The sequence below is a fragment of the Telopea speciosissima genome, chromosome 1 (assembly GCF_018873765.1).
Source record: "Telopea speciosissima isolate NSW1024214 ecotype Mountain lineage chromosome 1, Tspe_v1, whole genome shotgun sequence".
Lineage (NCBI taxonomy): Eukaryota > Viridiplantae > Streptophyta > Magnoliopsida > Proteales > Proteaceae > Telopea > Telopea speciosissima.
In genome coordinates, this window is record NC_057916.1 from 79,936,509 (window position 1) to 79,955,584 (window position 19,076).

General features: G+C 39.3%; 1 protein-coding gene across 1 annotated transcript; it reads left to right on the plus strand.

Annotated features, from left to right (window-relative positions):
- Positions 1–3,110: 3,110 nt before the first annotated feature.
- On the plus strand, positions 3,111–4,491 carry LOC122668996 (polygalacturonate 4-alpha-galacturonosyltransferase-like). The gene is made up of 2 exons (XM_043865606.1): positions 3,111–3,697; positions 3,833–4,491. Exons 1-2 carry the CDS (start codon positions 3,128–3,130, stop codon positions 4,121–4,123), a joined length of 861 nt encoding a protein of 286 aa, XP_043721541.1. The 5' UTR covers positions 3,111–3,127; the 3' UTR covers positions 4,124–4,491.
- Positions 4,492–19,076: the final 14,585 nt, after the last annotated feature.

The following is a 19,076-nucleotide window of genomic DNA, read 5'->3' on the forward strand; positions in this document are numbered from 1 at the left end:
CTTGTGTGGTACATTGCCCCTATGCCCAGACACAAGGGCACACGAAATGATCGTCACACCCCCATGGAAAGAAGGTATTTCCTAGGGGCAAGACAGTCATTCGTGTGCCCTTGTGTTTGGGTGCAGGGCAGTGTACCACACATCCCCATGTAGCTTTCTCTTTCCCTTCTTTTTATTATTCTCACACATACACAACACCTCGTCACTAAGCCATGGTTTCATTGTTGGAAAACCAGGTTTTCTAACTCGACTCGTCTTTCACCAAAAACCTGGTTACTTGGCCTTGTCAAACCTGGTCAAAGTGAGTCATTTTTTTTAATACAATAAATATATATAAATTAATTAAAAAAATCAGAAAAATACATAATATACGGTAAGACCAGCAAAAAAAAAAATTCAAGGAATCACATATCAATGCATTTTGAGTTTACACCATTGAATAAGAGAAGGGAGTCGAGGAGTTGAAGATTTTTTACTTTTTTAGAATACAAATTTACTATTTTACTCAATTCAGTTACTCATCGAGTTTGTCATGACTTAGATAAAAATATTGAGTCTTATTTGACTCGAATGGTGTATAACCCCGTCATTTTCTACCATGACCTAGTCCAAAACAACTCTTGACTAGGTTTATTCCTTCTTTATGTTTTCTTAAAAAAAACACCAATCCTTCTTTATTAATCAAACTTCATTTCACTTGTATGTGAGACGTGTCCCTAACGTGTCCCTTTCAATACTAACATTAACAATTAGCCCATTGTAGTCATTTCACAATCCACGTAAGGGGGAAAATGTCCTTTAGTTTACCCCCAAAAAAAAATTTTAAAAAATCAAGAAGTACGAGGTTCAGTCTGACTTGGCAGATATACTGCAAAGATCAGCAGATGGAGGATGATCATCTGCAGGACGGGAGTACAGTAGTTCATGTACGAATAGCTTATAAATTTCCTCATTCGCTCTATACTCTCTCTTTCCTTGTTCTCTCTCCCTCAGTCTCTCTCTCTCATTTCCCTCTGCAATGTGTAAAGGCAAGAAAACGAGATTGGCTCAAAAGAAAGGAAATTTTGTTTGTTCTTGCGACCATACTTCCAAACTATTCTCAGGGCTCGTTGCCCATGTCAGAAGTGCACACTAATCGTATGTCATCTGTCCTCTTTGCAAGCATGTTTTTAATGGTGGAAATGCTTTGTCCGTGCATGTTCAGAAACACAGTGGAACTACTTACAAATGTCCGACCTGCATTCAAAGATTCTCAGAAATTCAGAAATATTGCAAACACTTAGTCAGCAACCACTGAGGTAATTGTTTTTTGGATTCGTTCATCTTCTTTTCTTTTCTTTTCAGGTTTGTGCACAGAGAATCATATTATTCTGATTAAATGAGTTTCTATTACGTTTCTAACCAAGTTTAGAGTATGGTTTTTATCATTTACTGTTGAATTAATGTGGTTTTTAATAAACATAAGAACATGGATTCTTGATTTCATTAGAAAATACTCTGAATCTATATTCTGTATTCCCATAATTGACAAGGTCTCGCCTATAGTCCACAAGGTGGCCTGGGATGTTCTTGGAGTACTGGTCGGCTTAAGTGTTTAGGTGCCCATTGCACAGACCAGACCAAAGGGGGAGGGGGAGAATCTGAAAAATGGGGAAAAGGGGAAGAAGAAAAAGATTACAAAGAAAAGGAAAAGAAAGGGGAGAACAAAAGAAATATACCCACAATTGGCCGACGTACTTGGAATTGGCATACAATATGGCAGTTAAAGCCTTGACTTGTGCGCATTGCCTTTGCCTAGGCCTCTCCTCAAGGCTGCTTGCCACACCACCTTGCTTTGCCTTGTCTTGGTGCTTTGAAGTATGGTCATTACCATTTGGGCCCATCCTCAATAAACATTAAGGACTAGAAGGTTGGAAGAGACAGTTCCACTCTATGGAGGAGATGGACTGACGGACTGGTGCTATAAGTTATACATGGTGTCATTGGAAAAGATTGCATGGTGACACACTGTTTTGAAGTTTGAGATGGAAAGAAGGCCTTGATTGTCCATTTCTGAAGAGGCTTACTGGACAGGGAGTTTGAAAAGGTTTATAACTTGCTGGCACATCTATATGGTAATGACATCCAGTGGGAGGAGGATTTGGGAGGGTGGACCTTCTGGCTGCTTTTCTGTTGTTGCTTCATTGTACACCTATTTGACTAGAGGAGCGGTTGAGCTGATGAGCGTGAGAAGAGAAGGTTAGTGGAAATTAGCAGTGTTTAGAAGACCAAGGTAACTCCAGGAGTGACTACTTATAAATGAATAAGGTTCTTTCACTTGATGACCTATAATAGAAGGGTGCAGGTTGTGAATAGATGCTCTCTGCTATTGTGAGTTGGATAGTCTTATCTCAAGAGTTAGAGATTAATCCAATGAGTGATTCTCTTGAGTCACGTGTTGACTTAGTCTTTCAGATCTAAATCTTCCATCCCCACCCAAAATTAACATCAAAACAGAGTAGAGGAATGGATGGAAAACCTGAACTGATATGAGGAAAACAAATTGAGAATCGAAGAAGCATAACATGTTCTTCTGTTTATTTTTAATAAATATAAGAACATGGATTCTTGATTTCATTAGAAAATACTCTGTTTTCTTCATGGAAAGTTCTGGGGCTAGTTACAGATTTTGGTACTTTTGTGTTTCTTTCTTGCTGTGATTATTATTAAATTTCTAACCAAGTTTAGGGTATGATTTTTATCATTTACCGTTGAATTAATGTGGTTTTTAATAAACATGAGAACATGTATTCTTGATTTCCTTAAAAAATACTCTGGTTTCTTCGTGGAAAGTTCTGGGGCATGATACAGATTTTGTTAGTTTTCTGTTTCTTGCTTGCTGTGATTATTATTAAATTTTCTATTCTATTCCAGGAGCTTTTGGCAAGGCTCAAGAAAAGCCAACATGCCCTTGGAGAGGCAAATGCTGATGCAGATTTGGAAAATGTAAATCTTTACCACTATGCTCTTTTCTTTGACAATGTCTTGGCTGCAACTGTCGACTCAACCATCATGAATGCCAAGGTGAAGCAATTGAATCTTTTCGTATTTCTGTTATACAATGGCATGATATGACTCCACTATTGTTATGGTTTTTCTATCAGGGCTTTGTTTCCATAGTATAAATAAATGCTTCTTCTTTGATGGATTTCAGGAACCTGAGAAGCATGTATTATTCCATTTGGTGACCGATAAGCTGAACTTTGGAGCCATGAATATGTGGTTTCTGTTGAACCCACATGGAAAAGCCACCATCCATGTTGAAAATGTCGATGACTTCAAATGGTTGAACTCATCCTACTGTCCAGTTCTCTGTCATCTCGAGTCTGCTGCCATGAAAGAGTACTATTTCAAGGCAGATCATCCAACAACTCTCTCAGCTGGTTCTTCAAATATGAAATACAAGAATCCAAAATATCTTTCAATGCTGAACCACCTGAGATTCTACCTTCCACAAGTTTATCCCAAGTTGGATAAGATCCTCTTTCTTGATGATGACATTGTCATCCAGAAGGACTACTACCTCCTTCCACCTGAGAAGAGAAAGTTCCCAAGAAGCGAAAATTTGGAAAATCCAAATCTTTATCACTATGCTCTTTTCTCTGACAATGTCTTGGCTGCATCGGTCGTTGTCAACTCAACCATCATGAATGCCAAGGTGAAGCAATTATATCTTCTCTTATTTCTGTTATACAATGGCATGAGTTCTGCTTTATAGGTTTTGCCAAACTTCCATAATAGGACTCCACTATTGTTATGGTTTTTCTATCGGCACTTTGTTGATGAATTTCAGGAACCTGAGAAGCATGTATTCCATTTGGTGACCGATAAGCTGAACTTTGGAGCCATGAATATGTGGTTTCTGTTTAACCCACCTGGAAAAGCCACCATCCATGTTGAAAATGTTGATGACTTCAAATGGTTGAACTCATCTTACTGTCCAGTTCTCCATCAACTCGAGTCTGCTGCCATGAAAGAGTACTATTTCAAGGCAAATCATCCAACAACTCTCTCAGCTGGTTCTTTAAATATGAAATGCAGGAATGAGTGGGCACATGGAGGAAGCCACATGTTTACATTTTAGTAAGCATAGCGGCTACTCATCCATCTCTTGCCCCAACGAAAGATCAATCCGGATTGCAAATCATGATAAAGAAGAGCAGTTCCACCATCTCTCATCCATATAGTCCATTCTGCAAAATATTCATTCACCTTTTTCCACATATTGGTTATTTTCTTCTTATGTATAGTTCACATTGATTCATTCCCCCTTGTAAAGAAAAAATGATGCTGTTTTCCTGTGGAGCAGGGTATGAAGTTTGATACTGTCTATGCCTCACTAATGTGAGTTCTCAGTTGTATATTTTGTGAGGGATCTAGTGTTGGTTTTAAAGTGAAGTTTACCATTAGTTCATTGAAAACGCATAACTAATTTGTAGAATTGACTTCTAAAAATGCAATTGCTTTGTGTAGCTCTCAGTTGTGTATTTTGTGAGGGGCCAATTGTTGGCTTTAATTGATGAAATGGACCATGTCCATAAACCTTCTGCCACAGGGTAGGGTTACAAAAATGATCAAATAGCCAAACTGACATTCACATTCTTCCCACAATGAGGAGATGTTCTTCAGATTCGAGGATCAGCCATGTAGTGGACCTCTAAATTGGATTAGATCTTATGAAGTAAAAATTTCAACAAAAAGAGGCCAAGAGATATGGGATATCTTGTGGTGGTGCAATGTAATTTGGGGTCCCCTAGATAGCTGATCTGTAGAATTGCTCTTGTAGTGTGCATATGACATTGACCATGGTTTGAAGAATTAGAATCAGATCTGTTGAATCACTACATTCGAATTGGGATCCAGTGTCAATTCTGATTTTCCACACATTATTTTTAAGTGTAACAAGTCTGATGAGACATGAGATGGCATGGTCATGAGTTAAATTGCATGTCTATGAAAAATGTTTTTGGGGCCCACACATTCGCTGATGTGGCAGTATAAGACTTGGTGACAGGGCATTGAAGAGTTAAGGTGCAAAGTGGCATGTGTGATGTGGCTAGAAAGTAGGCCACATGGCCTGGGTAGCAGCTGGGCAGCAGGGTCCCAGAAGTGCTTGGTTGGCAGCCAGGCCCCTCGCGCAAGGGTGGCAACAGGGCTACATGGCCAGCAGGCTGGGCAGCAAAGCCTCTTATGGCTGCATATATGGGCAGCAGGCACATGGCATGGCAGCCGCACGCACTGGGCGGCATGCCTGCAGAGGTCCCTGCGCTCGAGCATGCCAGCCATGGCCCTTGTGGCAAAGCAAAACCTCATGCATGGCCTAGGTCTTTTGTCGAGCAGGTGTTAAGCTTCTTTACATGGAGCAATGACTGAGAAAAGTGGCAGCTTACTAGGCAGTGAACCAGCCAAGTGGCAGCATCACTCGATGGCTTGGCATGTGTCAAAGTAGCATCTCAACCCAGCTGGGCATGCATGAAGACCCAACAAGGTTTAGCACACCCTTAACCCACCAAGGACTGAATTATTTTGTTGGCATGGCCGAGGTGGCAAGCCAAAAGGCCAAAGAGCAGCAACTCTGATGAGACATGAGATGGCATGGACATGGTCATGAGTTAAATTGCATGTCTATTAAAAATGTTGTGGGGTCCACACTTTTGCTGATGTGGCAACATAGGACTTGTGACATGGCATTGAAGAGTTAAGGTACGAAGTGGCATATGTGATGTGGCTAGAAAATAGGCCACATGGCCTGGGTAGCTGTTGGGCAGCAGGGTTTCAGAAGTGCTTGGTTGGGCAGCCAAGCCCCTTGCGCATGGGCGGCAACAGAGCCACATAGCTAGCAGGCTGGGCAACAAACCCTCTCATGGCTGCATACATGGGCAGCGGATAGACCAGCAGCAGGCACATGGCATGGCAGCCGTGCACGCTGTGCAGCATGCCTGTAGAGGCCCTCGCGTGCAGGCATGCCAGACATGGCCCTAGGTGCATGGCCCTTGCGGCAAAGCAAAGCCTTATGCATGGGCTAGGTCTTTTTGTCGAGCAAGTGTGAAGCATCTTTACATGGGTTAATTCAAAAGTCAGAATGGCTTTAAAATAAACCTCAAAAGGCTCAGGGGTCTTTGTGAAAATATTTGTTGAACACATGCAAAAAGGTTCACTTAAAAGATTCTGTATTTGTTTTATCTGAACCACACATCTCATCTTTAATTCGACGGTCAAGGTTCTATCAACACTTTTGAATCAAGATCTAATGGCCAAGATGACACCCCATCAACTTGTTGTGATCCGTATCTTCATGACAACCAATAGTGACTACCCTCATGTCACGAAAATGTTTCAAAAAGATAATTTTATCCCTGGAACTTTTTTCTATTTTGGGATAAAAGGAGAATTTATGAGCCCGCTTGATAACCTTGTGAGAAACAGTTTCTGGTGTTTTTCTGTTTTGAGAAACGGAAAAACACCTAAAATCGCTTGATAACGAAGTATTTTTTGTGAATGCTTTTGGAAACATAAACCAAAATTTATGCTCCCTACAAGAATTTTGACAAAACAGGTTGGACATGTTCTGCCGTTTCTTGGCTGAAAATTGGAAAAGTGTGCCCGATGAAAACTCCTATATTCATTCACTATGCTCTTTTGTAAAATTGGGAAAGTGTGCCAAACATATCCTTTTGTTAAATTTAAAAAAAAAAAAAAGGATTTTGCTTGTTTCCAAGAACAGGTTTACCAAGCGGGTCAAAAATGGTTTCTCAGCACAGAAAATGAAAAAACGGTTTTGATGTTTCTCAGCACATAACCAGAACAGAAACACCCGTAAGGTTATTAAGCGGGCACTATATTAATAGAATAACGAATATAGGTATTTACAACTAGTAAAACTTCTTCTCGTTGGCCTCCGCACAATTTTTGATCTCGCGAACATGGTGGGCAAAACAACAACTATGAAAAGAGTCCCTCAAATGGTGGATTTCCTCTATCAATCTCATGGTGTACTAGGGAGCACGATAAGCACCTATGATCGACTGTATTACCAGTAGTGAGTCCGATCTAATTTGGATTTGACTGAGATGCAGTGCTTTAGCTTTCAAAAGTCCGGACTTTATAGCAGTGAACTCTAGACGCAAGATGCAATCATCCCTTATACTCCCTACAATAGCAAACAACACACGTTCAGATGCATCGCGATCCAGAGCACCATAACTGCCTTGCCCATCTTGAACAGACCCATCACAGTTGATCCCTGCCCATCTAGGAGGAGGAAAGGGCCATCTGTATGGGGTCGCGTTGTGGTGTGCAAAGGTGACGTGAATCTTCCACCGGTGGAAAAAAGTCTCTATTGGCAGCATTGTCAGGAACGCTGGCCTCCATATCAGAGGATCGAGAGCGAGTGTTTGATATAGCTGGGTGAAGCATGATGTGTCACGCCCCTATCCCGATGTAAGATATTTTGCCACATAGGGGGATGACTGAGACAACACGTGTCATCCCAACACCTACCAAGATCGCAGATACAGTGTCCTGAGCCACAGTCCACCCTGTCATCACATATTGATAATAGAAAGGAATGTACCAAAATGGAATAAACGTTCCAATCATAGAGTTAGTGGAAGCGAAATAAAATTAAATTATATGAAATTATAGAGCATCGGTTCTCTAATGATAACACATATTATACTTTCCATATTTGTAACCATTCAATCTCTCCTTTTAAATAAACATACAGTTTATACATGATTGTAGAATGAATACATAAATTTAAATAATAAGTAATTGCCACAAGGGCACCAATCTTGGGTGTGCATCTACATCCAAGTCATAACCACTAGCTCCACTTGATTCGCATCCAACGGTGCTTGTCAAGAGTAGCACCTCCTGCACATAAACTAAAAAGGGGGTTGCACAACGGGATTAGCTACACCAGCTAGTGAAGGAGCAAAGGGGAATGCACACACATACACACAACCAGTTTCAATATCAGAATGATGCATGCTAATGTTAGATTCATTTTTCACCTAGCACACAAATTCTATCGGTCAAGTATATGCTACTGTGATAACTCGAAAGACACTGAGGGTCACTTAACTTATCGCCCAAGTGAAACCTCAATTATCACAAGGGAACCTACGCCGGTAGAAATCATCCGGTCACCCAGTGGCAGACTCCGATAGTCATCACTACCCCTGTCCTGGCCTCTCCCACCTCCACAGACCACATGTGCTCAGACTATCCAACACATAAACCCCTGTTGGCAAGGGTCGTAGCATAAGGGAACAAGCATCCTAGCCACAGATATACTATATGCAAGTCCTATCGTCCCGAGAGGTATTTCGGGTGCATCAACGTCCCATTCCATCTAGTACCCGGGTACCAACACAGCACGGCATGACATATACAGATCAGGATGACATATAACAGTTTTCATAATTAAATAAATTAGGGTTCCGGTACCGACACACCCGGCACCGTAGCCCAATACAAGGGTGAGAATTATATTACAATCATAATAGTTCACATTTGAGATAAATAATGCAATGCGCACAATGTTTATATTTATATAATAGCATGCTTATGATTGACAAATATATATATATATATTCAAACCCAACATAGTCACCTAGAACCCACTCACCGAACATGGGGTGTCACCCGACGTGGTTGACATGAATCTCACCGGTGCACCAGCTATCCATCGAGTTGGGTAGCCTAAACATACAAAAGCAATCATTATAGCATGTATAGAAGGGTCCCATGCTAGGCCCCCAAGGTTAAAATCAAGTTTCAACCAAGACAGCACAAGCAAACTCACGGACGGTTGCAGCAGAGGTGAGTCCGTCCCTGACTCCGTTCAGGCCAAAAGGTGAAAACAGAGCGAGCAGACCCATGTGCGAAACATCTTACTTGGATCTGGTTGTGCATCCGTTCGACTTCTGAGACACATCCGAGAGCGAGCGGACCCACGAGCGAATGTGTTTCCTTAGTCCGCCCCTACATGCGGTCGATCCCTGAGATATACCCGAGAGTGAACTGACCCACAGGCGGATGCAACCGACTTGAGTCTGTTCCTTCATCCGTCCAGGCCAATTCATAGGGATTATAATGGGCGGACTGGCGGGCGGTACCACGATTGGTGGATCCAATCATGCGTCCGTCAACAGTCTCTTCCGAGATTTCAAAGGGCTTCTACTCCAGCTTGAAGCTTGGAGCACCTCAGCACCTCAGGGTCATGGAGGGGGTGTCTAAGCCTCCCTAGGGTTACTAGAACTTCTAGGCTTAACCCATGGATCCAATATCACATAAGGGTTGGTCTCAATTTGGTCCAAGGGTTGGGTTTCAAAGTCCAAAACCAAAGGTAAGCAGCAATGGCTGCAAAGCAGCTCATGGGAGCCCAAACCAGGTCTAGGTCAGCTCCATTTGAGCTCCTAATAGGGCCAAGCATCATCTTGAGTCCCAAATGGAACCCTAGGTTAGCTCAAGCTCAAGATTCCAAAACCCTAAGCTAGTAAATGAGGAAATGGAGAGGGAGAAATGGAAGATTCACTCACCTCTAATGGAGAAGCAAAACCCAAGGCTAGGTAAGCCCCCTTGCTCTCCTTCCTTTAACCATCTCCTCCATCTCTTCTCCTTCACCTTCTTCTTCTCCCTTTGTCCGGACAGCAAGAGGAGGAGATGTGGGGCAGCCAGCCATCTTGGCATGGCTTCCATCCTCTTCCCTTCCCCTCTCATTCCTCTCTTACTTCTACTTCTTCTTCTTTCTTCCTCCTCCTCCTCCTTCTCTTGTCTCTTCTCCTCCACGATTTGCTTGGGAGGGGGAGAGATTAGGGAATGAGGGGTTTTCTTATCCTTTTAAGGGTTAAATGGGCATGAGGCCATGTTTGGTTAGGTATCCCCCAAACAAAAATTAGTCTTTTGGGTTTAATTAGGTCTTAGGGCTTGTTTGGTCCAAGTCGTAGATCATTAGGTCCATTTAGTCAGTTAGGGTCTGTTTGGGGTACACCATACGTCCATAGGACCTATTTGTCCTCTAAGGCTTGTTTGGTGTAGGTTAGGGTATATAAAACCTATTATTTACTTAAGTGAAGTCTTGTGGGCCTACTTTCATGGCCCACATAACCAATTAATGGTAAGGGCAGGGGTCTACATAGTCCAAAGGTCCAATTACAGTGTCCGAGACACGGGGGTGTAGGTCCCACAGGAAAAATTACCAAAAGAGCAGGTAATAGCACTGGCGGATCCTCGAGCGGATTTAGTTCGGATGAGTCTGTTCGTGACTCCGGTGCTGCTGTTAGGGCCCAAACTTCAAGGAAAGTTGCAGGGCTTTGACCCACACTTCCAAGACTTCGAGGGGATAGTTATAATAATATTTTAAGTCTAAGGTTACAAGTGTTGGCTAGTGCCACTGTGGCATTGCCCTTTGGTAAAGGTCTAAATTACCCTAAGGCATAAAGGTATATTTCGGGTGCGGGTGTAACACGATGTCTAGCAGGTTACGTTTTTGTTGAAACACGTGAGTGTTCCTCTCCATTTAGATTTTATACACTATGGTAACCAGACTGAACCTACAAACATTGTTGATAGGCGAGTCACCCTGGAAGTGCATAACCAACCAAGAAACCTCCTTGCCAAGAGTTGAGTGGCAGTATGGAGAAGTTGTTAATGCGAAGGATGCTCTTCCATATTGAACTAGAGAAGAGACACTGAAAGAAAAGATGATCCAAAGTCTCAATTCGTCCGTCTTAAAGTGGGCATGTGGTGTCTGTAGTTGCACCCCACAATGCTAATCTACTACGTGCTGTCAACACACCTCTAATGGCAAGCCAACACTACAACAAAAATGGTCATTTACGACAGTATTTTTACAATAGAAATTTTTTCCCCTCGTAAAAAGACTTATTTACAACGAAAATTTAATTCTATGGCTAAAAGTCCAGTAATTAACGACGATATGATATTACCGTAGTACAAGAATAAGAAACGACGGATATTTCATTTTCTGTCGTAAATTTTTAGTTTAAAACGACAGAAATAAATTACCATAGTAAAAAATGATTTGAAATGATGGATATTAATATTCTGTCGTTAAACATACATTTTTTACGACAGTAAAGTAATACTGTTGTTAATAATTTTATATGTGTGTAATCGTGTTTAACATTTTTTACCATCGAACTCTGTTTCCGTCTTATTAATATGCTATGATATGACGGATTTTTTTTGCTACCGTCGTAATCCTTTTGCCCTTTTGTCTTTTGGTTTTCCTGTATTTTTTGGTATAAAAATCCCGCTTCACCCTCTAACATTTGAATTTTCCTGCCTTTTTTTTTTTCGTTTCAATCTTTCGCTCACTCTCTCTTGCGCCCTAACGAACTCCTCTCATCTCTCTCTTGTCCTCGCCCTCACCCTCAATCTACCTCTGGTTGGTCTCTTAATCTCAATCTCTCTGTTAACTCTCTCTCTCTCCCCCCCCCGGCTTATATTCTCACGGTCAATATATCTCTCTCTCCTTCTCTATGGGTTTCCAAAGAGATCGTTGAGGAGAATAGCTTAGAAAAACAAAAGCGGTTCTGGTGATTTAAAGAAGGTATGCTATTTTTGAATGTGATTGTTTCCTTTTTATCTTAACATATTTTATTCTGTTTTCTTCCTCTGAACTTAGTTACTGCCTCCATAGCTCTCCTTCTTCCTATTCTTTTGTTATCCCTTGTTTTCTTTTTCTTAACCCCCCCTTTTTTTTAACTAGGGATTCAACCGTTTAATGTCTTCTACATATGTGTGTTCTTGTTGCTTCCGGAGTAGAAGGCAAGTCCCCTGTTAATATGATTGAAAGAGAAAAAGATCAAAGAGGGTTGAAGATCAAGCTATTGGGTTGCTTCTCAAAGAAAAAGAAAAAAAAACAGTTCTTGAGTACCTAAAGGTTGATCTTTGAAGCAACTTACTAGGCTTCCTTTTCCCATCCTTGGAGGTACATGTCACTTCCCACACTCCAGAGAAGGTATCCAGGTTAGTCAGGTGTCAGTAACATTTCTATCATGTCTACAAAGGCCTATGCATATTATAATTGCATTTATCCATATCTCTACATTTATCTTTATGTATACTATGTGTGTTCTGCATGTTAAATTGTTAGAATAACTTGTGGAATTGGAATATTTCAGTGATTTTCTTACAGTTGGAGATGTTGCTCATGAAAATTGTGATAAGTCCAATCAAGTATGTACTACTTTCAGTTTAATCCTCTTTTATTTTGACAGTTTGACCTTTTCATACCTTATTGAGACCACAGTGCTTAGTAGTCAACACCTCTTTGCTCAAGTGGTGGAAAGTATTTTAAGTCAATGAAGTGGATTCTTGTTTCTGTTTCTCCTCTTTGTCTTCTTCTTCCCCCCCCCCCCCTCCTTTCTTTGTAGGGTTTCAAATCTTGGTATTTACTAATTTGCTCAAGTATGCTTGTCTTTTTAGTATTCACTCAAAATTTTCTCAAGGAGATTGTGCTGTGTGTAGAAAATTTTTAAAGATCTGAAAATTTCAAGCATCCATCTAAAACTTATATGTACATAAGAGCTGTGACTTAAACTCTGTTTCAGCTGGTAAAGTCTTGGGCTTATCGTAGCTGAGATTGAGGATCAAGTCCCGCCTTCACCACTTGGCCCTTGGTGAATGTATACAAATCAATTTCGTTTTGACTAAAAAACAACACTGTTTTAAGGGCAAGCCTTGGTGAAATGGCAAGGTTGCTCCATTGTGACCAAGTAGTTACAGGTTCGAATCTAGAAACAGCCTCTCTGCGAAAGCAGGGGTAAGGCTGCGTAAATTATGACCCTCCCTAGACCATGTAGTGGCGGGAGCCTTGTGCACTGGGTACGTCCCTTACTAGTGTTTTATTTCCTTCTCTTTTTATTTTAGGAAATTTCTACTTGGCACTTCATTCTCTGCTTACATTGTTTCTTCTTACAGTCACAGAACAATGGTGGAGGTGTCATTCTCTTTGGATGTTGAGGAAGAAAAGCCATTCTAGGTATTTTTGTAATTTCTTTCCAAAAACTGTGGCCCCTTTATGTTTTTTTCTTCAAGTGAGGTTGGGGAAATTTTAATACACTCCATACGTCATAGTTGTATATAGGAAAAGATTAATTCCTTATATTCAAAGCGAAGTCTTTAATTTTAAGTTTTTATCAAATTCAAACTTGAAGTCATTGTTTCTGTCCGTGGAGGATTCAACTAGAATGTGGAAAAGGGTTCGGTTATCTGAATAGGATATGGGAATCTATGCTTTGCCAACCCAATCATGCGTTTCTGAAAGGCATTTAAAAGGTACTTTTGGAAATGGATTTGATAATTTCCTATGAAATTGAGGAATTGCATCCCTCACCATGGAAAATAGATTTAGAGTTCCTATATATTGAAATTCCTATGGTGTTGCATTGCTCTTTGAATAGCGTGGGAAAACAGGGATGTTTGCACTTTATTTATTTTTTCCCCCATTTTATAATGTTGAATCTGAGATGCTCTAAGGCAAGATATCTTCTGTTAATTTGTTTTTGAATATTTGTATCTGAGATTCATTGAATTTGACTGTTGCTGCATTGAAATATTTGTTCCTTCGATGCATTGCATCCGAGAAGATAGCTTTGATTTCGTAGTGAATATCTGTGAGTTTTGAAACTTCGATGTAGACAAACTTGTTACCTTCACTCTAACACTGCTATAGTTTACAAGTGCTTGGTATTAGTTCCCTTTCTCTCTCATCGTATATTGTCTTTTAGTAATAAGGCCTTATGGGAAGGTAATGGTCACCAATCACCAATACTAGCTGGCCTCAAGGTAATCCAATTGTAATTAGCAATTAAACCTCCTACTTGAGACAAGAAGAAAGCAGAGGTAAGGAAGAAAGGAATATCGGTTCAATCTCTAATCGATCCTCGAAAAACAATCGGTTTCAAAGCAAACCAAAACCAATTTAAATTATCTGATAACCATATGTATTGGCATAGGTGGATTTTCTAACCTAGGCTAGCACATACCAAACACAATTGTATATTTAAACAGATGCATTGAATCATAAATACAACAAGTGGGTTGCTCCCTGTACAAAGACACAGAGCAAAACGCATTTCCTATTTCCTCTCAATTTTTCCATAGAGAATGAGAGAGAAAGGACTTACTATAATAAGAAAAGGAAAGAACAGAACAAGTAGACCATAGTTCAAAAGGATTATATCCAACAAATGGAGTAGTAATCCACAATGTATATACACCCAACTTTACTAATTTGTTATTTCATTTCCATCTGGTGGTGTGTGGTAATTATCTGATTAATTGATTGAATGGCAAGTTATTTTCAAATGACAATTTTTATCAATCCTAATTAGGACCTTAAATTGGGTTAAAACTTAATTAGAAGGCTTCATTGTTTAAAAGCCAATTTTTTCCCTCTACAGGGTGATAGAGGGAAAATGGAATTTGGTCAGTTGTCATATCTCCCGGATGGAGAAATCACTGGTTGTTTTCATTCAATTTTCAAATGCAGGAGTGTATCTTAGGGACAATGTGGGATCCAAAATAGAAGGGGGGAAAAATAACCAACCACCAAAATAGAACATTAACAATGCTAGAACTTGACTGTCGGTTAATAGTTTTAGAGTGAACTTCTGACAGAAATAACCAACCACCAAAATAGAAACTAGACTTCCTAGTTGGGATCATATACATTGGTTGAAGGTAGGTAGTAAGGGAACAAAACAGTCTTCAATATCTCAGCAAAAGTTAGTGGTTAGATGCTTAGATATAAACAAGTCATGGAATTAGAAAGTAGGATTCAGAACTAGTAACTAAGTAATATTGGAGAACTCAATTTGTTGGATCGGCACCAAAACACCATCACGGGAAGGGGTTGTTGAGTTGATTAAGCATTAATAAATCAGCAGCATGTTTGGTGGATATGCGAGATCAAAGAGGATGAAAAAAATCTCAGCAAGCTCCTTGGATTTTTGAATCACAAGGGGCTATTTTGTATCCTCCAATTAGCAACCGTTGCAGCCACAGCTGGGTACTCTTCTCAGGAATCAATATGGTTCCTAGTAGCAATGAAACACCTTCGGTAAGATCTCACTTGTTCTCTTGTTAAACAAATCTCTGTCTTTAAGTTTTTTGCTTTCTATTTATTCCGCTGTTTTTGGGTTCATTGACTAAGTTCCTTGAGTTAATATATCTTCCATGTGCTCCATTGTCTTTAATTTTTTTGTTTTCTATTTATCTTCTTCTCCCCCCCCCCCCCACCCCTATCTTTCACATTTTAATCCTCTTCAGCTTTCATCTATCACCATTGATTGTCTGAAATATCATTAATTTTATGTATTCTAAGGTTATGGAAAGGTTAAAAAAAAGCAAACCATGAGAACAGAAAAGGTAGCTTTTCTTGCCTATGTACTCCAGCATCTTTGGTGGAATCACGATTGATCCTGCAACAATGGTAATCCCCATGGATGATCACATCGTCCATAGAGGACATGATGTTTTCGATACAGCAGCTATTATGGATGGATAAGAGATTGCAAAAAAACACCTAAAAACACAAAATAAAGAGACATACGAAAAACACAAAATAAAGAAAAGAGACAGATTCCCATTCCAGATTAGTCCCAACTAGAATCAAGCTCTAAAAAACAGATTTAGAGTTCCTATTGAAATTCCTAGTTGGATTGAGATTTTCGTCCTCAAGGGTGGGCCTTGGTGCTACGGTAAGGTTGCTCAATAGCCCATTGTGACCAAGTGGTCACAGGTTCAAGTCTAAAAACAGACTCTCTGTGAAAGAAAGGGTAAAGCCTCTATGTGCGTGTGTGTTCTTACACCTATTGACTTATTTGGTTTGTAATTTAGTCACAGATTCCTAAATTGTCTTTTAGATAGTTTGGGTTCTAATGGAATTTTTAAGTTTTAGATGTCTATATAAAGGACATTAAGTATGTTCAGGCATTCTTAGTTTTATAATTGAGTTTTACAACAAACAAAATTTTTTTTCTCCTACTGTTGGCTTCTTCTTCAGTGCTTTTCTGATTTTTAAGTTAGGGAAATATGTTTGCTTGTTGCTTCAACATTATTCTACGAGAAAAATAAACTATTTTTTCTCCTGCTCTCTTCTCCTGCATTAAGGAATAAAGTTGTCTATTTATGGATTTAATGTTGTTTATGGAGAAGACTTGTTTCCTTGTAGTTTTTCTTTTTGTTATTGATTCATTAGTTATTCTATATTCGACAACTAGGGAACCTTGATGGTGCAACCTACTCGTTTTACCACTTTAGGAAGAAATTTGACAATGTATGCAGCTACGAGTTCCAAAATTTCTGTTGTGGCCCTGCATGATGAATGGAGGTTTTGACTGGGTTATGATGCAAATCAACCAAGTTAGAAAATTATTAAACTTTGTTGGTTTGTTTACTGAAGTACTCTATATACTCATTTTTCTCTCTATTTATTGGGCAGCTGATAATTGAAGCAATTGTAGACTCTTTGGCTTATATTTTTAAAGTCTATTTGTACAGGTAAACTTCTCTACACCTTGAATTTCGTAATATAGCAGTTATCAGAAAATCTGATGGAGCTTGGACTTTTATTTAAAGCTAAAAGAGTTCTCTAATGCAGTTTGATGTTAGATTGAATTTTGAATGTTGTGACTTCACTGAGACTGAAATAGAGCAAGTTATGGAATGTAGGGGATCCAAATTTAACACAACATTGTAGTTGGTGTTTCTTTTCATTTGAGTTGTGCCGGTTGAGAAACAGCATGGCAACATGCACTTTGCTCTTTAACTATGTGAGTGAGCTTATCTAATAGAAAATGAAATATTGTTGCAGGTATGACTTAAAATCCTTCAACTTTGTTGTTGCAAGAGTGAAGCCTTGTGAATCTTAGCGTTCAGCAACGATGAAATTACTAATTGAAGGAACATCTAATTTGCAAGTGTATATATTTTTCGATTACTTTGTAGGATGCTACTCTCCCCTTGTTCTAGTGCTATAGTCTTCTTCATAATGAAAAAGCTATTTTGTGAAATGGATTGTCATTTTGTTGTTACTTCATATTGGCTTGATGTTGGATAGTAGTGAAATAAATGTTAGTAGATGTTGGCATGAATAATATGGATATTAATGGATGTTGGGCTTTAGTGAAATTTATCTCCCTTTCTTCAGCAGATGTATTTATAGGAATTTATTTTGCAAATTCAAAATTTTTTTTAAAATGTCATACTATTAACGATGGAAATTTATTTCTGTCATATAAACACTAGTATAATACTATAATGTATACACTTTATTATAAGCAACAGTATTTTATATCCATTGTATATATTTAATTTTAAACGATGGTATTTTGTTATTGTCGTATATACTTTATTTTATGCCACGGAATTTTGTATATGTCGTAAAAACTCACAAAATCGACAGTGGCTATTTTATTGTCATATTTGGATACGACGGAAGTCCATCTGACGGATGTGCGACGGAAATTTACCATCGGATATGAAACATTTGCGACGGAAAAGAGTTTTTACAACGGAAATTTTCCGTAGCAAAAAACCATATTTGTTGTAGTGCAAGTAACAAAGGAGAAACGAGGCAGCGTTTGTGAGAACCAAATGAGTTTCGACCATGGAACAATACTCCCACTTTCATGCACCACAGACCATGCAGACTTGATTGTGAACACGCCATTGGTTGTGGGGGTCTAGACCTTATGTCGTAAGTTCGGGAACGACAATTGAACGGGAACGAATACGTACTTGAACGGGAACAAATACGTACGGCAATAAAATGGGCTAGATAGCGATAATACTTTTCAAAAATCCTATGTAATAAAACGCATACGGCAATGATGATACGTGTTTAATACAACCACTTTATAAACAAACATACGAGCATATATTCACATGTAACAAACATTGACCACCTAATAAACAAAATAATAGCTTATAGACAATGATTTTATCAAACATAAAACGATTTTTCAACAATTGAAGGCTAATTGTAATAACAAAGTAAAAGCACGCATGCATTGAAACTTTACTAGGTGAAGCAATTTTTGCAACCGGTAGAGAATTGTAAATGGCTATTTGTCTTGTTTGAATTAACCAGACAGAAGTATCTTGTGTCTTCCTCGTACAAAATGATTCTAATATTAGAAAAAATAGCAAGCACTAGCAAGAGAGGTTCGGAAGCCATTTTTCAGTCAAATTACAAACCTCTTTACCAGGAAAATATTCTTTGATTATCACTTAATTTTTCAGAAATATAATTAGAACATATTTAAAAATTTTGTCAAGAACTTATTCCTGTTTTTATCTATTAAAAAAAAAAAAACCACATGTTTGAATAAATAAATCATAGATTTGACTCCAAAAAAGTAAAATCGTGGAGACCAGATGATTGTTGGTGACTGGATGGCTCCCTGGTACTGCTGTAGTATCGTTGAAGATATTTGATTGCTACGATAAGGGTTCCGAAGTTGTTGCTTTACACATCACGTGTGCGAGACTAATCAATGTGTTGACTTTTTGGCTGGGCTCCTTAGCTCTACACATGAGCTGCATTTTTGTGTAAACAGCCTCCCAGGCACTCTCTCTGGCTTAGTTGGAGATGATGCTCGTGGGAGGAGGTTCCAACGATTGTAAATTATTCTTATTGGTTCTTTAATTTATATATTCTCTCCTTCATCTAAAAAAAAAAAAAAACCGCGGAGACCATATAGGTTTGAGTTTTTACAATCGTGGAGCTATTGGTGAAAAATCCAACACCTACACACAACGGCACAACGCATGTGGTGTAGGTAGCGCGGGCGTGCTAGAGCCTTTGATGCAGGCCCAAACGGAACTAGACACGGTCTGTTTCAACTTTCGACTAGGACGAAACGGCCTGTTCTAAATGACTGAACGACCTGTTCTAAGATGAAACGGCCTGCTCAGCCAGGACGAAACGACATGTTCTAACTTCCAGCCAGGCCGAAACGGCCTATCCTAATTGGCAAAACGGCCTGTTCTAAGAG

Coding starts and splice junctions, on each gene's coding strand:
- LOC122668996 (XM_043865606.1), top strand. CDS start 3,128: ATGGTTTTTCTATCAGGGCTTTGTTTCCATAGTATAAATAAATGCTTC. Junction 3,698..3,832: donor CAACCATCATGAATGCCAAG/GTGAAGCAATTA, acceptor GATGAATTTCAG/GAACCTGAGAAGCATGTATT.